The sequence below is a fragment of the Anopheles merus genome, chromosome X, assembly GCF_017562075.2.
Source record: "Anopheles merus strain MAF chromosome X, AmerM5.1, whole genome shotgun sequence".
Lineage (NCBI taxonomy): Eukaryota > Metazoa > Arthropoda > Insecta > Diptera > Culicidae > Anopheles > Anopheles merus.
This window is the reverse complement of record NC_054081.1, coordinates 11,117,024-11,138,946: the sequence shown is the minus strand read 5'-3', so window position 1 is coordinate 11,138,946 and position 21,923 is coordinate 11,117,024. Positions and strand designations below refer to the sequence as shown.

Genomic DNA, 21,923 nt, shown 5'->3' with positions numbered 1-21,923 from the left:
CTACATGCGCAGTGAGCAGCCTGCCGGGATGAAAGTAAAAAAATTGTCAGTGAAGCATTGCTATCTAAAAAAATATTATTGACATTGTTCATTTTGAAAAATACGAGGCATGCTAAACGTGATAAACTGCAAGGTTTTTTTTTGCAAAGTCATATTCTCCTTCAACTCCAATTTCACTAGTAATCTGCAGCTCAAAACATCGCTGATTCCGCACCATACAAATGGGAACGAACGTTTACCGTGTAGCCTCAGTTCAGTTTCCCCCTTAATTATCCTGTTTGTAAAATTCGTCTCGAAAATCGAGTAGAATGAGGGAGAATGAGTGGCACGGCGAACGGATTTTCGTCGTTCCGTCCGCCCGTGCTGCGAGCCACAAACTTTCCAAAGCTCACATCATGAACATGGACTTTACAACTCTACATTTGTGTCTTCCTTAAACCATTGCAGAGTGTAGAGTTTTCAACAAATTTTTAGATTGTTTTCGTAAGGTCCTAAACTGCTCTCAACTTAAATGTTCAGCTTAAGAAAATATATCAAACAGTTCATAAGTTAAAGAGCATAATGTTTTTTTTTTTTTTGGAACTTATCATTGATATTGGGATATTTTTGTAAAGTAGTATAACGCTTTGAATAGAAAAAAGCATCTTACGATAATGAATGGCTAATGAAAATGTGTACTTGGATTCTTTGTAGCAGGATAAGAACCCAAGTACAATCATATAATGAAATTTTAATCATAGCCAAGTATCCCAAGGATGTGTTTTGGGAATATTTTTTCACAAAGACCAGGTGGTCTGGAAAAAAAATGTAATATTTAGCGGCGACCTGACAATCTCCTATACATACAAGCAGTGCTGCAAAATGTCACAGTAAATGTCCTAAAAAAATCTGACTGAATCAAAATCCATGTCAACGTCATGTACTCTATTGCGATCATCAGATGCGATGCTCAGTTGGTGTGACCAACACATGCTTGGTGTCATTTTAGCAACCAACGCTTGGTCTGTCATGACTTTTTTTACTGTGATCAGTTCTGACTGTGAAAAATGTCACTGACAAAGTCATTACAAATTCCGGCTGAAACAAAATCATGTCAGCGTCACGACCTCTACTGTGATGATCAGCGGTGAGACTCAATCATTTTCTGTCGGTGATCATCACGATACTCATGGGTGATATGCGGTGCGTGCGAGTAGTTCCAAGCAACAAAATGAGCATGCTTTCTCGCTCAAATGCTTTATGATGACATCAACATCATGACTTTATCAACAGATCATCAAAGCGTGAAAGCATGCTAATTTAGTTGCTTGGGACCATTTCGGCAAGTATGTACCAAGAAGGTCGTGATTATCATAGGGGGGAAATGGCATGATAAAGTGAGAGAACAAGAGTTGGGAGCTACAAAAAATGTCACCAAGCATGTGATTGGTCCACCAACGGTTTGAGTCTCACCTCTGATCATCATAGTTGTGTATGTGACCTGACTTGAACTTCGTTTCAGTCATGAGTGTTGGCGACTGAAACATTGGCATTTGGCAGCACTGTTCACAGTTAGAAAAAGTCAAGATTATACTTGCGAAGGCATTAAGCTCAGCTTGTCAGTCAGAGTCTCGCATTGGACCCAACTATTCGCTTGTCGCATTCGGCATGTCATGACGCACTTTCATTGAGTATCAGCAATGAACATCAAGCTACCACGGATATTCTCATCGTTTTCGGTGATGATCATCACGTGATGCTCATGACACTTTGAAGCACTGCATACAAGGCTTCCACAAGTCCGGGTAAGTTTGAATCCCATTCCGAAAGTCGTCCCGGTTACGTGGTATACCAAGTAAAACCTCAAATGTTCGTTATTGCAAAGAAGCGGATGTGCCGATAGTAGAAGTATGGATTGTTTGACTAGATGTAATCTTTGTTACATAATCATAAAACAATATTTCCTTTTTTAGACACACATTTGGAATACTTTTATCCCACCTTATACCCACAAGTGCCCACTAAAGTGGTTTGGAGAAACAACCGTAGTCGGTCTAGATCTGATTGCACCGCATTCACTCTTCATGCAGCGATTTTTGTCACCAAGTTCAGTTCATAGCTAGCTCTTGAGCCAACATAACGACAGCTCCACCATAGGTTCAGTTCAGGTTGACTGTTTCCATTTCGCAGGCTCTGCTGAATGATAGACAATTAGGGTAAAGTTTAGCGGCAAACATCGGCCCTACATAGTATTGTATCTATTCGATCTACGCATCTAGGTTTCCGGCAGCTAAATGTACCTTGCGAAACATAAAGAAAAGAAACAATTCCCCACCAACTCTGTTAGTGCTCCGATATGATCTACGCCAAACCAATAATGCTGTGCCGGTTGCGCTCGGTTTTGGCTCGGGACCCGTACGTATTTGGGTATTCGGGTGCTGAACTACGGCCAACGGGGAAGAATATTTCTCCGCACCATTGGCCGCTATGCCGAGCGAATACGAATTATCCAGAATGCTACAATCTCGCAAACCAAACCCCCCGGTCCGCGGGGACAGGCTGCCCGAATGACGTTAATCGAACGGCAGAAGCGAGACACTTTAAAGCATAAAGAGGATAAGTAGTAGGAGCGATGATTTGTTTACCACAATTGTATGCGGGGATCTACGACGCGCTCCGTTTGTACGTTCAATTTAATTCCGAAAGGGTTTAGCAAACACTCACACTCCCTAAAACTCGCACACACACACACAGGCACATTGCTGATGAACACTCCAGCACACTTGTGCATGCCCGCAGGTACGTGAGCAGATTGTTAAGCAATAGATTGCAGACCCGATACCCGCCTTTGTTAATGTGGCGTGTTGTGGCTAGCGAAAAGAAGAAGACAAAAAAATAAGCCACCCCCAAGGCGACACTCTCGTTAATTTATTGACAGTACCAAAAAATTGTAAATAGTTTACTTACGCACCTGTGCGCGCGCCTGCCCTTCCCGGCCGAAGGCCCAAAACGTCTCGCAAAGTTCTGCACGGCAAATGGCGCCACTTCACTGGGTTTAGAACATTGGAACCTGTGAAAGGTATTAAGTGAAGGTACAAACAAACGGCCAGCAGCAGTCAGTTGCACTTAATGGGGGTAGGGGTGTCGCTTTGGGACCCTTGGGCCAGTTGGGATTGGGAACTATCAAGGGTGTGGAGATCTTAAGAACGCACCCAAACTTTGAAGAAACTCTAATTAGAAGCTTACATTTGCAAAGCGCAGATGTCAATGTGTTCTAGCATTTAAGTCATTTCAGCAATGATCTCATCTCCCTAATACTAGGTAACTCACGGGAGCATCTTTTCTCCTAACCCGGTGTGTAGGTAACGTCGGACGTGTACCCTGTTTCTAATGAAACTTCCAACAAGCAATTACAATCGCTACTTTCCGTATCTGCTCACACAGCCTTCACCAATCTTGAAACGAAAGAAATAGAGAGCGAGAGAAGAGCGAGTGAAAAAGACGAGAAGCTGACTATGATTCGCCATGTGGTGGCGGAGCTTCGGGTTCGGGTTCGGGTTCGGTGGGGGGAAGGGGGCAGCCGCAAGGTAACGCTAACGCCTGGTTCGAGTGTAGTGCAAAAACAACAACAACAAAAGAAGCATGTGCACTAGAGTACTATGTAGTCACATGGTGTCCATGTGCGAGGTGCCAGTCGCAAACTAACCTTCCTCCAGTAACGTTCGCACACCCGGGCGGCGCTTTTGGGGCTAGTTGGCATTCTAGTTGGCTAGCAGAGCGAGGTCCTGGCATGCTATAGACACCGGCAGGCAACAACGATCCTGGGTAGAGCTGTGATCGATATTCGTGGAACAATTCACTAGCAGCATCGAAAGGGACAGTGTGTGCATTCTGTTGTGTCTTTGTGAGAGGTGTATGTGTGCGCGCGTGTGTGTGTGAGAGAGAGTTGTATGTGTGACAGTTTAAGCTGTTCCGAGGAGCATGTCCTGTTCGGGTAGATCCTCGCGGGAAGTGAGCACCGTGGTCGGTCGATGTGTGATGCTACTACTACTACTGCTGCTGGGCGCTGCGTCTACCGACGCACAATGTGTGGGCAGTGTCAGCCAGCGGCTGAAGATGTCCGCCCTGCTCGATAGCATCTACCCGCCCTGGACGGACGGTAGCTGTCTGCTGCGGGAGCCGGCAGCAGAACCGACCAAGATCGACGATCGCCTCCCGCTCGACTGGGACAGTCTTATTGTACAGGCGAACGAAACGATTCCGGCGCTCCCGCCGCCCTCAAACCTGACCGACATGGCGGACTATTTGCTCGAGCTTGGGGCAGACGGCGACGGCCTGGACACTGCGCCAACGGGCAGCGATGAGCTGAGCGCTACCGAAACAGGTGAGCAATCAAGTGTGTGTATGTGCGTGTGTGATGATCCCAGAACATCCAGGACTCGTCCAGTACACCAGGTCGGAGTGGTGCGCACGTGCTAGAGAGAACTCTTTCACTTTCACTACGCTCATCAATCAATCGTAACCGGAACAGTCCCAGGCCTTCCCCCATCAACGTCGTTCAAACTTTGCCCGTGGTCAGCCCGGAAACTCGCGAACCATCATCCCCGGAAGCAAACCGTGTGTTGTGCAGTACCTGTAACTGGAGCCTAGAAACAAACGGTACCCCGCGTTTGGTTTCATTTTTGCCCGCGCGGTTATGCTGTCGATTGCTGTTTTTTTGTTGCCAGCACCAAAACAATGCCACGCTTTTTAACGGTTATGATAACAAAGCCCCAACTGCTCCAAGCAGAAGAATAAGCAGAAGAAACAAACATCCACACGGGGGTTTCGCTTTCCTGCCGTCCCCTGCTAGGGGTGGAGGGAAAGCAATGGCGCGCCCGCCCTACAGTGACATAAAAACTGCACCGAGTTGAATTGCTTCACCCGGGCGCTGTTGAGGTTGGAATTATGATAGCGCACCGTGCGTTGCGTTTTTCTCCGCCCTTCCTTCCTTCTTCCTCTGTAGCGAAAAAAAAAACGTTTGATTGAGTTTTGAAAGTGAAGTCGGTGCGTCATGCGCGCAAATGTGCTAACCTCTTTAGCTATGCTGCACCCCACCCCGACCGACCGACCGAGCGCTCGAGGTACGCTCAAGTGCACCACCGTTCACACTCGGTGTGTCCCCGCTTTTCTGGCACGCATGTGCGTTTTTTTGTTGTTGTAACTCGGCCTTTACCAGTGCACGATAAACTTGGCCGGTTTTAAAAGCAGACGCAGCAACGACCGAGCCAATCCGAGATCCGGGGATAGAATTTGTAGCAAGAAGCGGACGAGATTGGTTTTTTTTTTTTCTTGTTGCCTTACTTCTTGTGCTTTATTTTGTCATTTATTCACGAGGACCAAACTCCTGCACCAGGGGTCTCCAAACTACGGCCCTCAAGAGCTCATAATGCGGCCCACGATGACTTTGCCAGAGTTAATATAAATAATACGTTATTTTGACTTTTTCAAATAGAATTGTATTTTTTACTTTTCTTAGACAACAATCAAGCTTTGGTAACTCGAAGCTGTACAAGTAACGTTAGTATTTTGTTATCAAAACGGGATTTAAACGTTCAATCATCATTTAAAGGTAGCGTCAAATGGCCCTCAACATAGTTATTTTTGAAGCAATGCGGCACGCGAGCTGAAAAGTTTGGAGGACCCTGTCCTGCACAAAAACATTTAGGCAGACATTACAGGATTTAAAATACATTCCGTTAACTGTGTACTCTTTGGTTCATATCTCTGGAACCCTTCGGACCATATAGAACATCAATGTTGAAATGAGATGTATGAGATGGGAATTAGCATTCTTTTTTAAATTCCTGTTGGTACAGTTAAAATTTTTGTTGTATTTTTACGTATCGTAGAGTGCAATTCCTATCATAAAAAATTCATTTCAACTAAGAAAAAGACAAGAAGGTGTTCCAAAATTAAGGGAACCCAAAAATGATGAGAAACTAAGCAGGCATACGCTGTTGCTCATCATGCTCCAAGTTCTGACAGTTCGGAGAAATTCAAAGAATAGACATTCTGCTAATTCAAAGTTAAATCAAAGAATTAAAAACACAATCTATCAATTGTAATATCTTTGGTCCACATATATGAGAAATCCTTTGGACCATATCGAAGCACAATGTTGGAATTTATCTTATTACATATATTGATTAAGGAGGTAATGATACATGCAAAGATTTTCTGGGGTTCTCATAATTTTGGGACACTTTCTGCTGGGGAAATGAACTTTATATGATTAGAATGAGTACCCTGTTAGGACAGTCATAATTCCTATTAGATTTTCCCAAAAAAGATACCGTATAGTCCAATTCCCATCAGAAACAGTTTGTTTCAAACAAGAAGTCAAGAAGGTATTCCTAAAATTATGAAAAGCTAAGCAGGCATATCGATGTTGCTCATCATGCTCCAAGTTCTGACAGCTCGGAGCAATTCGGAGATGCGTTCGCAAACCTTCCGAACACCGCCACTCAGCAGCTGAGTTCCGCATTGGAGAAGCAACGGCTAACACCGTTCCCATTCAAAATGTTCCCCATTTCTAACAGCTTTGTTGGCTCAGGCTTTGATGGTCCGTGTGTTGGTTTGAAGTTTTCCAATGACTCACTACAACAGCAAAATTCCAGTGACTTGCGTTAGCATCGCAAGGGGGTTTTCTCCCCAAAACACGTCCTCCGGGAGCTAAACAGTCTGCGCACCACTGCGCTCGGAGGTCTTGGGCACAGTACCCGTTTGTAGATGGCTTACAAACGCTGCCAATGTGTGTTTTGCCATGAGCATTCTTCCATTCTGATCGTCTAAACGGGTTCAGACGCAAGATACAATGCGCGATGCTGAACAAAGTGCAAAGCACCACGCGCCTTTGGATTTGCTTTCGCCAATTTCCTTCCAATCTGCCATCTCCGGCCCGAGCGCTCATCCCATAACCGTCCCCCTACTTGGTACCAATCTTCCCACGCTTCTAATTTCAGCACCCTTCAGCACTGACCTTCGGTACGGCCAGCGCACAGCGGGGCCGTCTCCGTCTAAAGGTGCGCGGGCGCTAAAGATCAAGTACGCGCGTACTGTACATTTCGTACAGCACAGTGGCTTATTAACGCCATCCAACGAGACCATGACACTGTAAACGAGCTGCTGCCGCCGCCGCCGGGCTACTGCGATTAAAACGCGCTAACACCTGGAACGGGGCCACACTTGGCCGGTGGGTTGCGTACATGTGCGTACATCTCGACCGATATCTCGACCCTGGCGCGGGTTGGAGGGCAAAGCGAATTAAAGTAGCGGGGTTGCGGCAAGAAAAAAATAAGCCAAACTGTACGGAACACATGCATCGTTTAATGAAGCTGAGATGAGATTCCGGTCTCCGGATCGGTATCTAATTCTGCGCTCATAGTTCAACCCATGGGGGCTGCGAAGTTCGTGACATTGCCCCTACCCAACGCGCACCCAAGGAGAGTGGGAGGGGGGGTATATGTATTTAACTAGCAATCTAGAAAGTTAATGGACGCTCCGTACCTCACACGCAGACCCGTAACCCATCGCTGCCATGGCCGCTGGACATATTAAAGCCGAAAATTGCACCCACTGTACCGGCGGGAGCATAATGATTGGCAGCGCGCCCGGACGGAAGACCGGAAGAGGCCGGTGGGGGGGGAGGGGGAGGGGGGTGGTTTTTTGTGCAAGTTGCGCCGACCCTTGGATTCGGTTCGACTTTTGGCGGATGATGTAACGCACAAAACTGCAGGCGTACTTACTACTATATCGCGACTATTACACTACCGAGGGTACAGAGTTTTACATAATTGTGTGTGTGTGAGTATTTGTATGCCTTCGAGTGTATGTGTGTGTGTGTGTGTGTGTGTGTGTGTGTGTGTTTTGATATCTGTAGCTCTTCCAGCTATTGTTGTTTCGTTTTCTTTACTTTTTTATCACTGTTGCCCAGCGCTTTATTTTCCGTGCAATGCTATGCCCGAAACGTGTGGGCATACATGTACACACACACACGCATTCTGATCCGATAGTCGCGATAGCGAAACGATCACGAGGACAATAAAGATATTAAAATGCATGCCATGCGCGTGTTACGATTGCCGTCGCGCTGTGCCCGCGCGCAAGCAATCCGCGCGATGGACCGATCGAATGTGCGCAACCGTTTCTGTGCGCGCGCGCACGATGGCCAAATCGGCCACTGCCGTCGCCGTGTAGCAGCGCTTCATACTGCGCATCGTTTACATTCCGTTTAAGCTGCAAGAGCATTCGGCATTAGAATTGTGCGTGGATGGAACAAATTCTATTTTGCGTAGAAGTGTTGCGCACTGATTTATCGGCTTTCGAACGCTTTGACGAATCAGACTTATTTTTGTGCTCAAACCTTATGCGAAAGGAGCTGAAAAAATGAGCTCTACTGCGTTTTTAAAGTTGTGTTATATGTTTTAGGGAAAAATTATAGAGACCGTAGGTTGAAGCTAGAGTAGGCGTCAAATCGCCATACTAAATCAGGGAGAGGATTTCAAAACACGTCTCCAAGACAGCTAAAACGATAGGGAATTTTATTAATACGGGGACATAAAAAACCATTTTAATTGAAATAAATGTGTTTTTAATCCCCCAACTTTTTTTATTTATGTTAAGTCAAATTGGGTTTTATCGGCTTTTAGATATTTTACCAAGAATTTAAATCGTATCAGAACACAAGTATTTGTAGAGAACCGCTAGCTGGAATCGATTCTCGAAGCAAACTAATACGTAGACATCACACACAAACATTTCAACCGATGAGAATTTTGATCCGCTTTGGCCCGGGTCAATGAAACTATTGCGAGATAGTCGGATAGTATCTTTTCCTGAACAAAATGGCCTCATAGCTAGCAAATATTGGCTGATGTACGGATGAAATTAAACAGTTATAGTTATTAGTTAAGAGAGTTGTAAAAAGGCTACATTGGTAATTATTGTGCCTATTATTGGGGGTTTCAGTGGTTCACATAGCTGTGGGACACTTTAATGACTCTTACGGGAAATGAACTTCAAGCGTTGGGAATTGGACTCTGTAGCACCGCATTGGATAGGATCCTTATAAATTCCTGTTGGTTTTTTACAGGTCCAATTCGCAACACATTAAGTTCATTTCCTGTAAGGAAGAGTCACAAAAGTGTCCCAGAGCAATGAGAAACCCTGTAAATAACCTATGTTTAGAATACTAGTTCCGAAACCTGATTTAAAAGCTCAGATAGGTGTTCTATGAGTGTTTTTCGATAATTTTATGATTTTTTTGCACCAACATAAACGAAGTGTATTCCATCGGAATGTGAAGATGATATTTTGACATGACATCTAAAGAAATATTCTGGAACCCTTTAGATTTAGCACATATTTGGAGTAATGAATAATAATTACGCATTTTTAGAGTTCAGGCGACCGTCACTATAATTATGAATAATGAGCTGTCTAGCTTACCTACTTACTTATCCGGCGCTGCAACTGCTCAGGGTCGGGTTTGCTTGGTTTGTTTTTATTTCCAAGTTTTCTGTTCTGTAAATAATCATAGATTCACTATGAAGAACTTTGTTAACAATATATTAGTTGAAGGTAACGAAAAGACGAACCTCCATCTATCGTAATAAATTCGGAACGAATCAAAAGAGTTTAACAAGCTAAATACCGGAGAGTTATCTTAGGCGACATGTTGAAGTTCCGCGCTTACATTGACTGGATCATTGCAAAGAAGTGATTGACGAAGGATCCCGACTTTTTTGGGAAAAGTTCCCGTCTACAAATTATTAATCTCGCCAAAGTTTGATTTCTGCTCATCCATTCTGTTTCTTGGCAACGAGGGTCAAGATAAAAGGCTTCAAAGGTTGCAAACCCGCATTATCAGGTTAGTTGTGGAGTGCGGTCGACGTACGCGGACCACTGTAATGCTAGATATTCTCTAGAAAGGCCTGTTACCTGGGTATCGGGGGGAGATCATAATTTGGAGGTACGACGTCCATCGGCACTGTACACGCAGTGCTAGTGAGCCGAGGGTTCACGATTTCCATACTCAAATTGCCAGAAACTCTTTGTTCTTCAAAGAGATACAACAGATGACTCGGAGATGTTAAGAATGCGAGAAGCTTATCTGATTTCAAACGTAAGTGCGTCATCTATGTTCAGCAAATTGTATAGCGAGAAAAATGTGTAGATGTCCTAGTTCACTATGTAACATGTAACTGCAGTTGTTATCACGATTCGAATTGAAATTATAAAAAAAAACATAAGAGACAACATAGGTTTGAGACACGCGGGCGTACATGAGAACATTCATATTCTTTTGGGGGAAAATTTACTGTCTGAACACGGTCTGTGAGATCACAGCGGGATTCAATCATTGATGATTGTAAGTGGCCCATTCCAGATATATTAGGATCACCTGCCCTGGAGCCAAACGTTGATACTAGTGAAACTGGTCATATGTATGTCGCAGTTGTGTCCTGAGAAGTGGTGCGCCAGATCCATTAGTAGGCCCTTGGCAAGCTACGTAAAATATGATAGGGAATTCCATTGTATTCGATGGAGTAAATACCTATTTGAGGTATATTCGGTCCTTATCAAACCAGAGTTGGGGTAAGAGGTGAATCTTATCATCATCAAAAGTTTTGGATTGTAGATACTTAAGCGTCCAAGCATAAATCCTTAACAATTTTCGCCGATCAAACGTACCGTGTGGTGTTGTAGTGGTTGAAGAAGCAAACCAACTGTTGACCCAACAATATTATTTTTTGATAATTGTTTTAAAACAAAACGGTACAATAGAAATATGCATCCCGTTGAGTTATAATCGTTTATAAAAAATAAAAGGAACCTCAATTTTTCCTCCACAATATTTCAACCGCTCGCAGGATACATCAGCTCGCTGAACAAGAAAGTGTTCAGCATCAATGTGCCATTCGATCCTGCCTACAGCGATCGCGTCTCGGCCGAATGCAAACGTCAGTCGGCCCTGTTCTTCCGCGCGTATGCTGCATCCGAGCTGTGGGCGCTCAGAAGTAAGTAAAACCGTGTTGCAAATGCCAGGACACCGCACCCCAATACTTACCTCCGCTTGCTTTGCTCGCTGCCATATTCCAGTGCACGATGCTAGTGCAAAGGTGGGACACGGCATACTGAACGGGAACATCAATCAGTACGGTGATTTCGACCAGTGTCTTAGCATCCAGCAAACCTTCGGCAGCATGGGCGATTTGTCGGCCCAGGCGGCACCGCTCCGGGGACGGTACTGCATGGCCGAGGTGCAGCCGACGATCAAGCCCAACACGCGCGTCCTGAAGCATCTGTTCGAGCTGGTCCAGGCGCACGGCATGCTGAAGAGCAACTTGGATGATGTAAGTAGTGTGGGCAGGGCGCCTGACAAAGTGATTGACTGACCGGGGAAGCACGTTTTTAATTCGTCTATACACACACAGCCCGGTCACCGCGTGCCTCGGTTTTCCACCGTCCACTGGGCGCTGTGCGTACCGGCCGGCTGTACCGCGGCTGACGTTCAACAGTCGCTCGGCGCCTTCCTGCACCAATACATAGCGGACACGGGCCTGCAGACGGAGGTAAAGGTGCATCCGGCACTGTGCCAGACCAAGCACTACATCTGGCACGAGTACTTCACCGATCGGACGCTGCTGGTGTGGTGCGCGTTCGCGCTGTACGCGCTGCTGGTGCTGTCCTCCACCCTGTACGACCTGAAGTTCCAGACCAAAGGTATCAAGCGTGAACGGGATGCTGCTGCTGTTGATTGTGGGGGGTTCTTCTCATCTTAAACCACACCCTTTGCTAAAACTAGACCCGCTCTTTGCGAAAACGTTTTGCAGCGGAATGGTTCACGGTGTTTTCGCTCATCAAAAACACCCGTTCGATACTGAGCTTCAAGGAGGAGCGGAACGATATCGCTTGCCTGCACGGGATACGCTTCCTGAATGCGATGCTGCTGCTGATCGCGCACAAGTCCATGGCCCTGTTCTTCAACCCGTACATCAATCGGACGGAAATGAGCGAGGTATAACAGTCGTAACGCATCGCTAAAGAGGGCGAGATGTTGTGTTTTTCCTTCTTCTTCTAATCAGTACATTGTGTGTTTGTGTGTCCTCTGCTGGTTCAGGTGCTTGGCCAACCGTGGACCGTGATCGGCCGGGCGGCAGCCATCTTCACCGATCCGTTCATCATGTTCAGCGGCTTCCTGACCACGTTCTCCTTCATTGAGCGGCTGCAGAAGGGCCAGCGGGTTCGGCTGCACCAGGAGTACATTGGCCGGTTGCTGCGGATCGCCCCACCGCTCGGTGCGCTCATCCTGATCTGCACCTTCGTGCTGCCGTTTCTCGGCACCGGCCCGCTGTGGAATCTGGTGGTGACGAACCACGGCGACATCTGCAAGCAGTACTGGTGGCGCAACATGCTGTTCATACACAACTACTTCGGCTTCAAGAACATGTGCCTCACGCACACGCACCACGTCGGCATCGATACGGAGCTGTTCTTTGTGGCGCCCCTGTTCATTTACTGCGTGTGGAAGTGGCCCCGCCGCGGCCTGATGGGGCTGGCGGCGATCGCCCTACTGACCACCGTCCACCGGTTCTACGTCACCTACAGTATGCGGTTGGCCAACTACGTCTACTTCGGCACGTCGTAGGTGTTTTGGTTTCGGTTGTCGGCGATTCTCGCTGAAGCCTATGATGATAGCTCATCTTTTTTTTTGCGTTGTTTTTTCTTCTTCTTCTTATTTCGTTGCAGCGTGAAGCAACTGTTTGAAACTGCCGACTACATGTACATACTGCCGTACTACCGTGTCACCGTCTACCTCATGGGCGTTATGCTAGGCTACGTTTGCTCTAAGTACAAAACGATGCAACTCACCGAGGTAAGCGCCATGCAATCGAGTGATGTGCTCGTTGAAGTGCACCCACGACTCCGATCCGATTCCGGCTATTGTTAGTCCGATTCTAACTCGGGCATTCTCCGACGATTCTCTAAGCCACTAGTTCCGCTCAGAATTGGAGTCGTCCGAAGTCGTCTGGAGGCGAAGTCATCTGGAATCTTCCAAAGTCCGACTCCGGGCAACTCCGGGCAACTCTGAACGACTCCAGACGACTCCGAACGACTTCCGAAAATTTCAATTCCAGGCGGAACAAGTGATTCAGATTTTGCCAAACCGGCTCTCCGGGTGGTTCTGAACGGCTCTTAACGACTCTGGACGACTCCGGACAACTTCAATTTCGGGCGGAACTAGTGGTTCGGATTTTGCCAAACCGGCTCTCCGGGTGGTTCTGAACGGCTCTTTACAACTCCGAATGACTCCGAACGACTCCACACGACACCGGACGACTCCAGACGACTCCGGACGATTCTGACTCCGATCAAGGAGGACCCGGATTCGTTTAGAGTCGGAGTCGTCCGGAGTCTTCCGAAGTCGACCGGAGTCGGAGTCATTCGAAATCGTCTGGAGACTCCGGGCAACTTCGGGTGACTCCGGACGACTCCAGACGATTCCGGATGACTCCGAACAACTCTGGACAACTCCAGACAACTCCGAACAACTCCGGATAATTCCGGTTCAGTTTCCAGACGATTCCGAACGACTCCGGATAATGCTGGGCGGACCTACCTTCCGGAGTCGGTTCCGAAATTATCGAAGTAGGATCGGAGTCGACTCCAGACTTTTGCCTCCTATCACGGATCACTAGTGCAATCGACTATCAGTGCGGTCACTATTTTCATCAAATCAAATGTTTTGTTGTTGTTTCTATGTGCGCCTCTCCTCCTAAACAGAAACAAATGAAAATCGGATGGTACATCAGCACACTATCCATTGCCGTGGCGTTCTTCGGACCGGCACCCATGGGCTCGATGCACTACGTGTACAACCCGCTGCATGCCGCGAGCTACGCAGCGTTCTCGCCGATAGCGTGGTGTCTCTTTTTTGCCTGGACCGTCTTCACCGCCCATCTGGGCTATCGAAGTATGTGGCCGCTGAGATGTGTGCCTTTGGTTTAGGTCAAACCGTGAATAAGAGAATATATCTATCATTTTTTCAGACTGGGTGATAGACTTTTTCTCGTGGCGTGGGTTCCGCATCACCACCAGAATATCGTACGCTATCTACCTGACGCAGTTTCCCATCTTCTTCTACAACGTTGGCAGAACGCGGTCGCCACAGTATTTCGAGTTCTGGCCGGCCGTTATCGTAAGTAGAAGCAACGACACACGCGCGGGTGCTGCAGATGATCTAATCAGACGGCCATTATCGATTGCAGTTCAACACTAACGAGTACCTGGTCGTGTTTCTCTCATCCTTCCTGCTGACGGTTCTGTTCGAGACACCGTTCATCAACGTGAAGAAGCTACTGTTCAGCAACAACCGACACGCGAAGCAGTCGACGGGCGGCGGCGATGGCAGCACAAGCGCCACCGAACCATTGACAGCGCATCCTGCAAAACTGCTCGCAGTACCGGGAGGTAGTGCCGGAGGAGTTTGTACCGGCATGATGGACGAGAATGAAAATAGTCGATCTAATGGGTATTTTGAGTGTGACAAGAGTAAATTAAATTGTTAGGCAGTATTTAGTGCTTGTTCCATCGTTTCACTTCTTTTTCTTGTGATGACACAGTAGCTTGGGAGCCTCGCCACTGAACCTTAAACATACGTCGTTGCGATGGACACACAGTGGTAAATACAAAACGTTGAAATTGGGATTATTGCATGCTACAAAATAGAAACATATTTAACATAAGTTGATTATTTTAAGATGACCCTTGTAACCGAACGGACAATATCAATACAGGTACAACACACGCACACAAAAATGCTATCCTTGCTACACCTCTCTTAAACAGTGCGATTAAAATAAACTGAGAGACAACCACTGGTGTTATTTTTGTTTTGTTTTTTGCTTGGGTTTTATTATAATTGCTCATAGTTCAAATACAAAAACATCTAATTCTTTTACTTATATCTCATCTGGGAGGTTAAATGTTATAAATGCAAAAACTGAGAAAGTAAAACGCTTTCATCGAAAACATGTGTAAAGAATAATGTAATAAAGAATTAAAAACCTAACTGGCATCAGATTAAACTCAAAGCGAGGAAGTAAATTGAACGGTCTAGCTTGAAAAAACATTAGATACGAATGATGAATTACTAATCGAACTGCTTACAGCAGCATAACTGTGTAGCTATAAAAAATATATATTTGACCTATATATTTTTGAAAAAAAAAAATAATAAGGAATAGTGAAAAGCCATGGACTTGGTTGTCCATGGGTGTTGGAAATTATTTACTGCTTGGGAACAGCAACCAAATATTCTTCGTCCAATAATTTTTGGTAGACGAGCGTCTGGCAGTCTATTGCTGTGTATAGCTCTACCTCTACCAAACCCGTCTTACCCTGCTCCACGTCAGGGCGCTGAATAACTCGCACGTAAAACGATGCTTCTGCAAGAAGCTTTTGCAGCCGTCCGTAAACCTCTACACTGGGTAGTTCGGCGTTTGCCTGAACGCCCGCCAGCCGCACACATGCATAATTCAATGGTACCATACGCAATTCTAGCGGGCACGCGCAGATATCCCTCTTCGGTATAATTTCCTCACTGAGATAGTCCACGTGCACCACACGCACGGCATCTTGCACATCGTCCACCTGCTCGATGATTGCCCGGTAGTACAAGCCGTCCTCACTGTACGGAGCAAGGCATGGTGCACCCGCCACGAGCATACCCGCCTGCTCCTGCTCGCCTGCTGCCTGCATCTGGGACGCTGCCACGGCCTGCACTTTCTGGTGCAACCAACGCATCTGCTGGGCAAATTCATTCACAAGGGGACAGATGTAGAGTACTGGATGACCGGTACAATAAGTTATAATATCTGCAAAGAACCCTTCCACCCACGGTTCAATCGCCATTAGGTAGGGGAAATGCGCTGCTATCATGTCACCATTTATCGCCAAGCTGCGTTCCATCGCACAGTCCGAATCTGGCAAGGCATTCTCAACCGAAGCATCGGGAGCATTAAAATTTACCACATAAAATTGACTGCCGGTCGTTTGGCATCCCGCATCCGAGGTCATGACCGGAGTGGACTCGTTCTGCATCATCATCACGAAACACCCAATGCAGGATCCTGTACGAATTTTACGTTGGTAAAAATCTGTAAATATAAACAAGATTACAGCCTCAGTGCGTTAATTTAGGCTAACGGTTTACAATCATGAGGGGGGTTTCCTCCTCACGATGGAAGTTCGAATGGGGGGAGTAGGATTTTTGTTTTAAAATTAGAATAAAATCAATCTGTAAAAATTAAACTGTCATGATCTTGAGAAATCAGAAAAAAATATTGTTCATCCAACAATCATTTAATATGGTTAATTGTACATTTCTAAAATTGTAAATTGTACTGGAGAAAAAAAAATCTCCTAAAACAGGATGTGAAGCACAAACACTACCACAGATGTTTGGGTTACGATCAGCAAATGGTATCGTTAAGTTGCGGTAATTACAAACTTTGCCGCCTTTCGCATGCACCTATCTATCGATGTGAGTTCAACAATGTTGGAAATATAAAAACAAAACGGAACAAACCCCGCAATGGATAGGATATCCAAGATCATAAGCGGTGGTGTACGTTATCGACTACAGTTTCAAGATACAGAAAAACGCATGCATAACGTCGTCAACACAAGAAAACATACTAGTGGTACTAGTGGAAAACATAAAAGTGGAGATCAGCCCTCGGCGTTACGTTAGCGTTACGTGTTACGCCTGTTCTCAAAACCCAAGCAGCATTCTTGATGAACGCTTGTTTTAATTGTACTCGATGGGTATTAGAATTGTGTAATTATAAAAAAACAGAACAAAAATATTAAATTATCATAAAAATAATGTAAATAAATGTGACTATAAATTGTAATTATAAGTAGTGTGGAATAATATGACTTTATAGATTCATAATTAACAAAAAGGTAATAAACATATTTATTTGTCGACCTATTTAACAGGGATATTTAAATCATAAATAACACATAAATGTATTTAATAACCTAATTCAATGTTATAGCGCCCTCACACCAAACGTAACTATTATCTTAAATGGCCGAAACGTAAATTGAAACGTTTCTTGGGAATAATGTAAGGCATGTAACGCTTTGTCTACTTCTATGTTCTTGTTGCAGCGTGCTTGACAGTTGATCGCCGCAACCGCTAAACGGTGTAAGTATAAGCAAACTGATTCAGCACTTCTTTTGAATCAATAATTTCCATGTTTTTGTTGCAAATTAATTATGAGTGATGAATGTGTTGGTAGACTAATGTTGTGTATAATTACAAATGTAGATAGTGATCACAATTCATGCATTGGTTTCAATTTCTATTCATCTATTGTGATTGAACAATGTTCAGAATACAATGCATCAGTATTTCAGTCAAATGTTTACTTAATGTTGAAAAATGCTCAAAAGCAACTCAACATTGTTTATTTGAGCTCGAACTGTTTTGAAAATGCAATCCAAAGTATGTAAAAATATTTTTAAAAATTGTTTTTAAATGAGAACCTTATCAATTCAGGGTATAACGGCTCAACACTGATCCTTTCGAACAAAAGCGACAGAAAAACCTCAACAATAATTTTTAAAAAGAATCTAAATATTTGTTGCTGTCACAAAAATAGTTAAGGAATCTAATGCTAGCCTGATATTTTTTTTCCTCCCACTACCCACTTCATCATCTATGTTCTCTTAGACCGCTACAAAAGCATATTAACACTTTAGATTGCGAAAATAAGAACGAGAAACCCAATTGTAAACTACGCACTACGACCAAACAAACAAATAAACAAAGCGTTCATGGTATACTGCGATGCTTGATGCACCGAAGATAAGTTGTAGCAATTATGGACTTACGAAAATAAGGCATATTTTTCGATGTAATGATGGCAAATTTTGATGTGAAGTCGTCAAAATCATCATTTTAGTGCAAAATATTAGTTATTTAAGATAATTTTATGGCTAGGCGCATGAAAATCGCTAAAAGCCTACAGTGCTGCTCTTAGAAAAATAGTAAGATGTACCAAACATCTTGGCAACATATTTTAAAAGGATGATATTTAACAAACGAAAGTGACCAGCATGGAACTAATGAAGCACAAATATTTTAAAATATTCATTTTGATGTATAAGATCCATTCGTGGTTTAAGGATGCAAAAAGATTGTTTTACAGCGAAAATATTCTTCGTTTTAGCCATAATTGGGGCTATAGCCACAATTGGTACACTTACCCTATAACTAATTTATTAACTTTTGTTCCATACTGAAACAGACATGATGCACAGTACAGAAATAATTATACACAACATACACGAAAACACTATTATGAAAATAGAAATCATTACCCACAACAAGCAGCACAACACCATTATTAAAATAGCTACTGTCCACCAACGTCACAAAACTATTTTGCATAAAAAATGCATACAAATAACTAATGCAAGGAGCACTAGTTGATTATAATAACACCAAAATGTTCCCTTAACACGAAATAACATGTTTTCTGTTGGTTTACAAACAGAAACGTTAAAGGAAACGAAGCAAATACTACACAGTACTTCAATAGATTGATGTGAATCGCTTAGTATTTAATGCACTAGGGACGGTAGTAGTGATGAGAATAGTTCCGAAAATCGAGGAACGGAACGAACCTGCCAATCTGGAGAAAAAGAACGGAACGTGGAACGCAGGTTCAAGATGACCTACCATGGTTACGCTTTTTTCAGTTGCTCACTTTATATATGGTTAACTTCAAAGTATTCTTTGAATATTTTGTATTATATTTTTTGTGCAGTAATCACACAGTTCCAATTGAAACAAAGCTTAATAATAGTTTACTGAATGTGTAAAACTATTCTTCTACTAAAATATACCCGCTTAACTTAAGTAGCCCGCTATACAGTTTCTTTTTCATTAAAAGCTTAAGGAATTTTGTTTGTTTTTACTAAAATTATTCATTATTCCCTTTTTATACTTCTAAATAAAGAAGTAAATCAGAAATTTGTTGCAACGCGTATGAAAGTTTGATGCAAAATCATAAAGCTTACAAGTTTAATCGGCTTTTTAAATTTCGTATGGATTAAACTACACTGATTGAATTAATATTTCTTAATAGAAGATTATAGCATCGAATAACATTGGTTTATTTAAAATACATAGACTGTTAAGTTGTTTCTGTTTCTGTTTCACGGGGCGATAAACGGCGTTAAATAAATTATTGCGGAAGGATAAACATGTCATGCACCCTCAATATTTAGTTGCACAAAGAAGATCTAAGGTAAAAATTCAAACGAGTTCATTGGAGATGCATGCGCAACGAAGCAGCTTAGCACCAGACACATAGCAATTCATTGACTACCACAATCCAGTCAAAATAACGCACCTATACTGATAACATCCATATGGCAGAAGAGAAACATTTCATTCATTGCGCTCACCGCTAGTGCAGGAATGTCTCTTTAAATTTTGGTGATTAACTTCCCACCAATCACAAATCTCTATCCTTTTCTGGCTTCATGGCTCAGGTGTTGTACCGTTATCTCTTTGACTGAGAGAGTATGGCTTGTGCTGTTATCACTCACATAGACAGAATGTGTGAGTGTGTGTGTCCATACTAGAAAGAAGCAAAAGAGAACGCCGTTCTTTACCGGAACGAAAAGAACGCTGAGAGAAACAGGTTCAGATTTTACCTGCTTCCTTTGTATGTACCAAATCGGCCCATCGTACGAAAGAGAGCAGATGATCGTGCGTTCCAGACTGGATCGAAAAGAACGCTGAGAGAAACTGGAACTGGATCGAAAAGAACGCTGAGAGAAACACAGGTTTAAATTGAACCGGCAAACCGGCTCATCAATACAAAGAGAGTAGAATGTCGTGCGTAAGGATCGCGGTCCGGATGCTTGCATGCTGGAACGGATCGCACCTGGCAGGTTCGGAACGCAACGCGCATCACTAGACGGTAGGTTAATGGTTAAAATTTTGTCGCAAAATGTAAATAAGAAAATGGTAGATTTTTAATAGATTCGGGAGTCTGTTTCAACGCCTTGAGTTTATATATAGCAAAAGAGCTGGGTTTAGATAGTATGAATCACAACGATAAAAAGGCTTTTTACTCGATACTTGACGGATCCTTATCCAACACTGAAGGATCCATTCTTATAAAACTACATATTGGCATGACTACATAGGACTACATAGGAGCAGATTAAAAAAAAATATTAAACTGCTTCTAGACGTCCAATTAATTTATCGTGAAAAATTTCATTTTAGTTTTTCGTTCATTTCATTCAATTTTTTTTTTCATTTAAAACAAATCTTTTTACTGCCAGAATAAAAAAGGGCAATCGCGATTCTTGCGAATTAGTCAACATAATCGCCATTACCTACCATTACCTTACCTGGGATATTGTTCCGCGTTGTCTCCGATTTTCAATATGCTTCCCAGTGGCTGATCACTTCCGTTGCGAAACGCTGCGGGGTTAAATTCTGAAGAAAAAAAATACAGCTTCAGCGTATGGACCAAACAATAGATTGATTGATGCGGACGAATATTCTTAGAACACAATAAAAGGGACGCGTACAGTCCAAAGAACGAATTCTCGGTAAAAATATTTCACTCTTGGTTTTGAAATATTGAGAATTTGGATCAGATTTCCATACAGCGTCTCAATTGGAATACTGGAACAAAACTTTATTGAACTCAAACAAATTTTATCCGGTTTTCTGATTGAGGCACTGTATATAACTATAACTAAATACAAACTCAACAATTACGAGTATTAACCCGTGCAATACTGACCGCTTTATTTTGCGATACGTTGACCACGAAACTTACTGCGAATATGATACGAACAATAGCATGCGTTTCCGAATGCCGCCAGGCCACCTTTGTGATCTTTTTCGAACGATTGTGTTTACAGGCAATGGGCTCAATTCACTCGATATTGCACAAGGTGAATACCGAAAGATGGTGTGTCTGCCCGCTAAACAAATTTGAGCAGTTTGCGAGCTCGCCCCAAGTGCCATCAAAAGTGATAGTTGATCGTAACTATTTTTCCATATCTGCCCGACTAGCACTCGAAATGCCTGAAAGCGCTGGTTTTATTATAGCAGCTTGTAGTTCAAATATAAAAAGCTTTATCTAATCATCACCTATATAGCCTTCTAACTTTCTGAGCAAAACTCTATATGAATGGTCGTGTGGTCAGATACATGGGTATCAACACCATTGACCATTAATCAAATCTCACTTGCTTCTGTACAAATGGTTTACATTTGAGTTTAGGATTGAAACAATCGCATCGCCGTTGTAGTTCTAGCGATGCATAACTTCAATGCGAAACCATACAACAGTACAGAGGAAATGAGAATGCGAGGAACCTCCACTGGTAGGTTATCACACCAACAGAAGGTGCCACCAGCTTTTTGCTATTTTTAGAATGCATGAGTCGTTTGCCGTCTGCTAAACGAAGTCTTTTTTATATCCGTTTAGGTTGAGAGCTTGAGTGGTTTAGAATCCGTTAAGTCGTCGTTTAGTGGATTTGTGGCTCTTGGGATTTCCTCCAAATTGTTTTACCACATCTGCTCGATAAGTACTCGATACGCCTGAAATTATTGATTTGATGAGAGCTTGAGTCGTTTAGAATCCGTTTAGTCGTCATTTAGTGGATTTGTGGCACTTGGGATTTGCTCCAACTTGTTTTACCACATCTGCTCGATAAGTACTCGATACGCCTGAAATTATTGATTTGTTGAGAGCTTGAGTCGTTTAGAATCCGTTAAGTCGTTGTTTTGGTGGATTTGTGGCACTTGGGATTTGCTCCACATCTGCTCGATAAGTACTCGATATGCC

At 43.7% G+C, this 21,923-nt stretch overlaps 2 protein-coding genes across 3 annotated transcripts; one reads left to right on the top strand and one right to left on the bottom strand.

The window, feature by feature from the left end:
- Positions 1–3,640: 3,640 nt before the first annotated feature.
- Positions 3,641–14,878, top strand: LOC121594609 (nose resistant to fluoxetine protein 6-like). Its single transcript, XM_041918060.1, has 10 exons — positions 3,641–4,363; positions 10,893–11,039; positions 11,122–11,375; positions 11,457–11,745; positions 11,856–12,040; positions 12,143–12,666; positions 12,772–12,898; positions 13,807–13,996; positions 14,073–14,221; positions 14,292–14,878. The coding sequence occupies exons 1-10, from the start codon at positions 3,961–3,963 to the stop codon at positions 14,589–14,591; spliced, it is 2,568 nt and encodes an 855-aa protein (XP_041773994.1). The 5' UTR covers positions 3,641–3,960; the 3' UTR covers positions 14,592–14,878.
- Positions 14,879–14,912: 34 nt separating this feature from the next.
- On the bottom strand, positions 14,913–20,984 carry LOC121594598. Of its 2 annotated transcripts, none has more exons than XM_041918045.1 (3): positions 20,907–20,984; positions 20,470–20,557; positions 14,913–16,181 (listed from the first exon to the last, which is right to left on the bottom strand). In XM_041918045.1, exon 3 carries the CDS (start codon positions 16,129–16,131, stop codon positions 15,313–15,315), a length of 819 nt encoding a protein of 272 aa, XP_041773979.1. In that variant the 5' UTR covers positions 16,132–16,181; positions 20,470–20,557; positions 20,907–20,984; the 3' UTR covers positions 14,913–15,312. The 2 variants fall into 2 exon arrangements, with proteins under 2 accessions (XP_041773979.1, XP_041773970.1); XM_041918036.1 differs by having other exon boundaries at positions 20,871–20,978.
- Between the last annotated feature and the right edge of the window lie 939 nt (positions 20,985–21,923).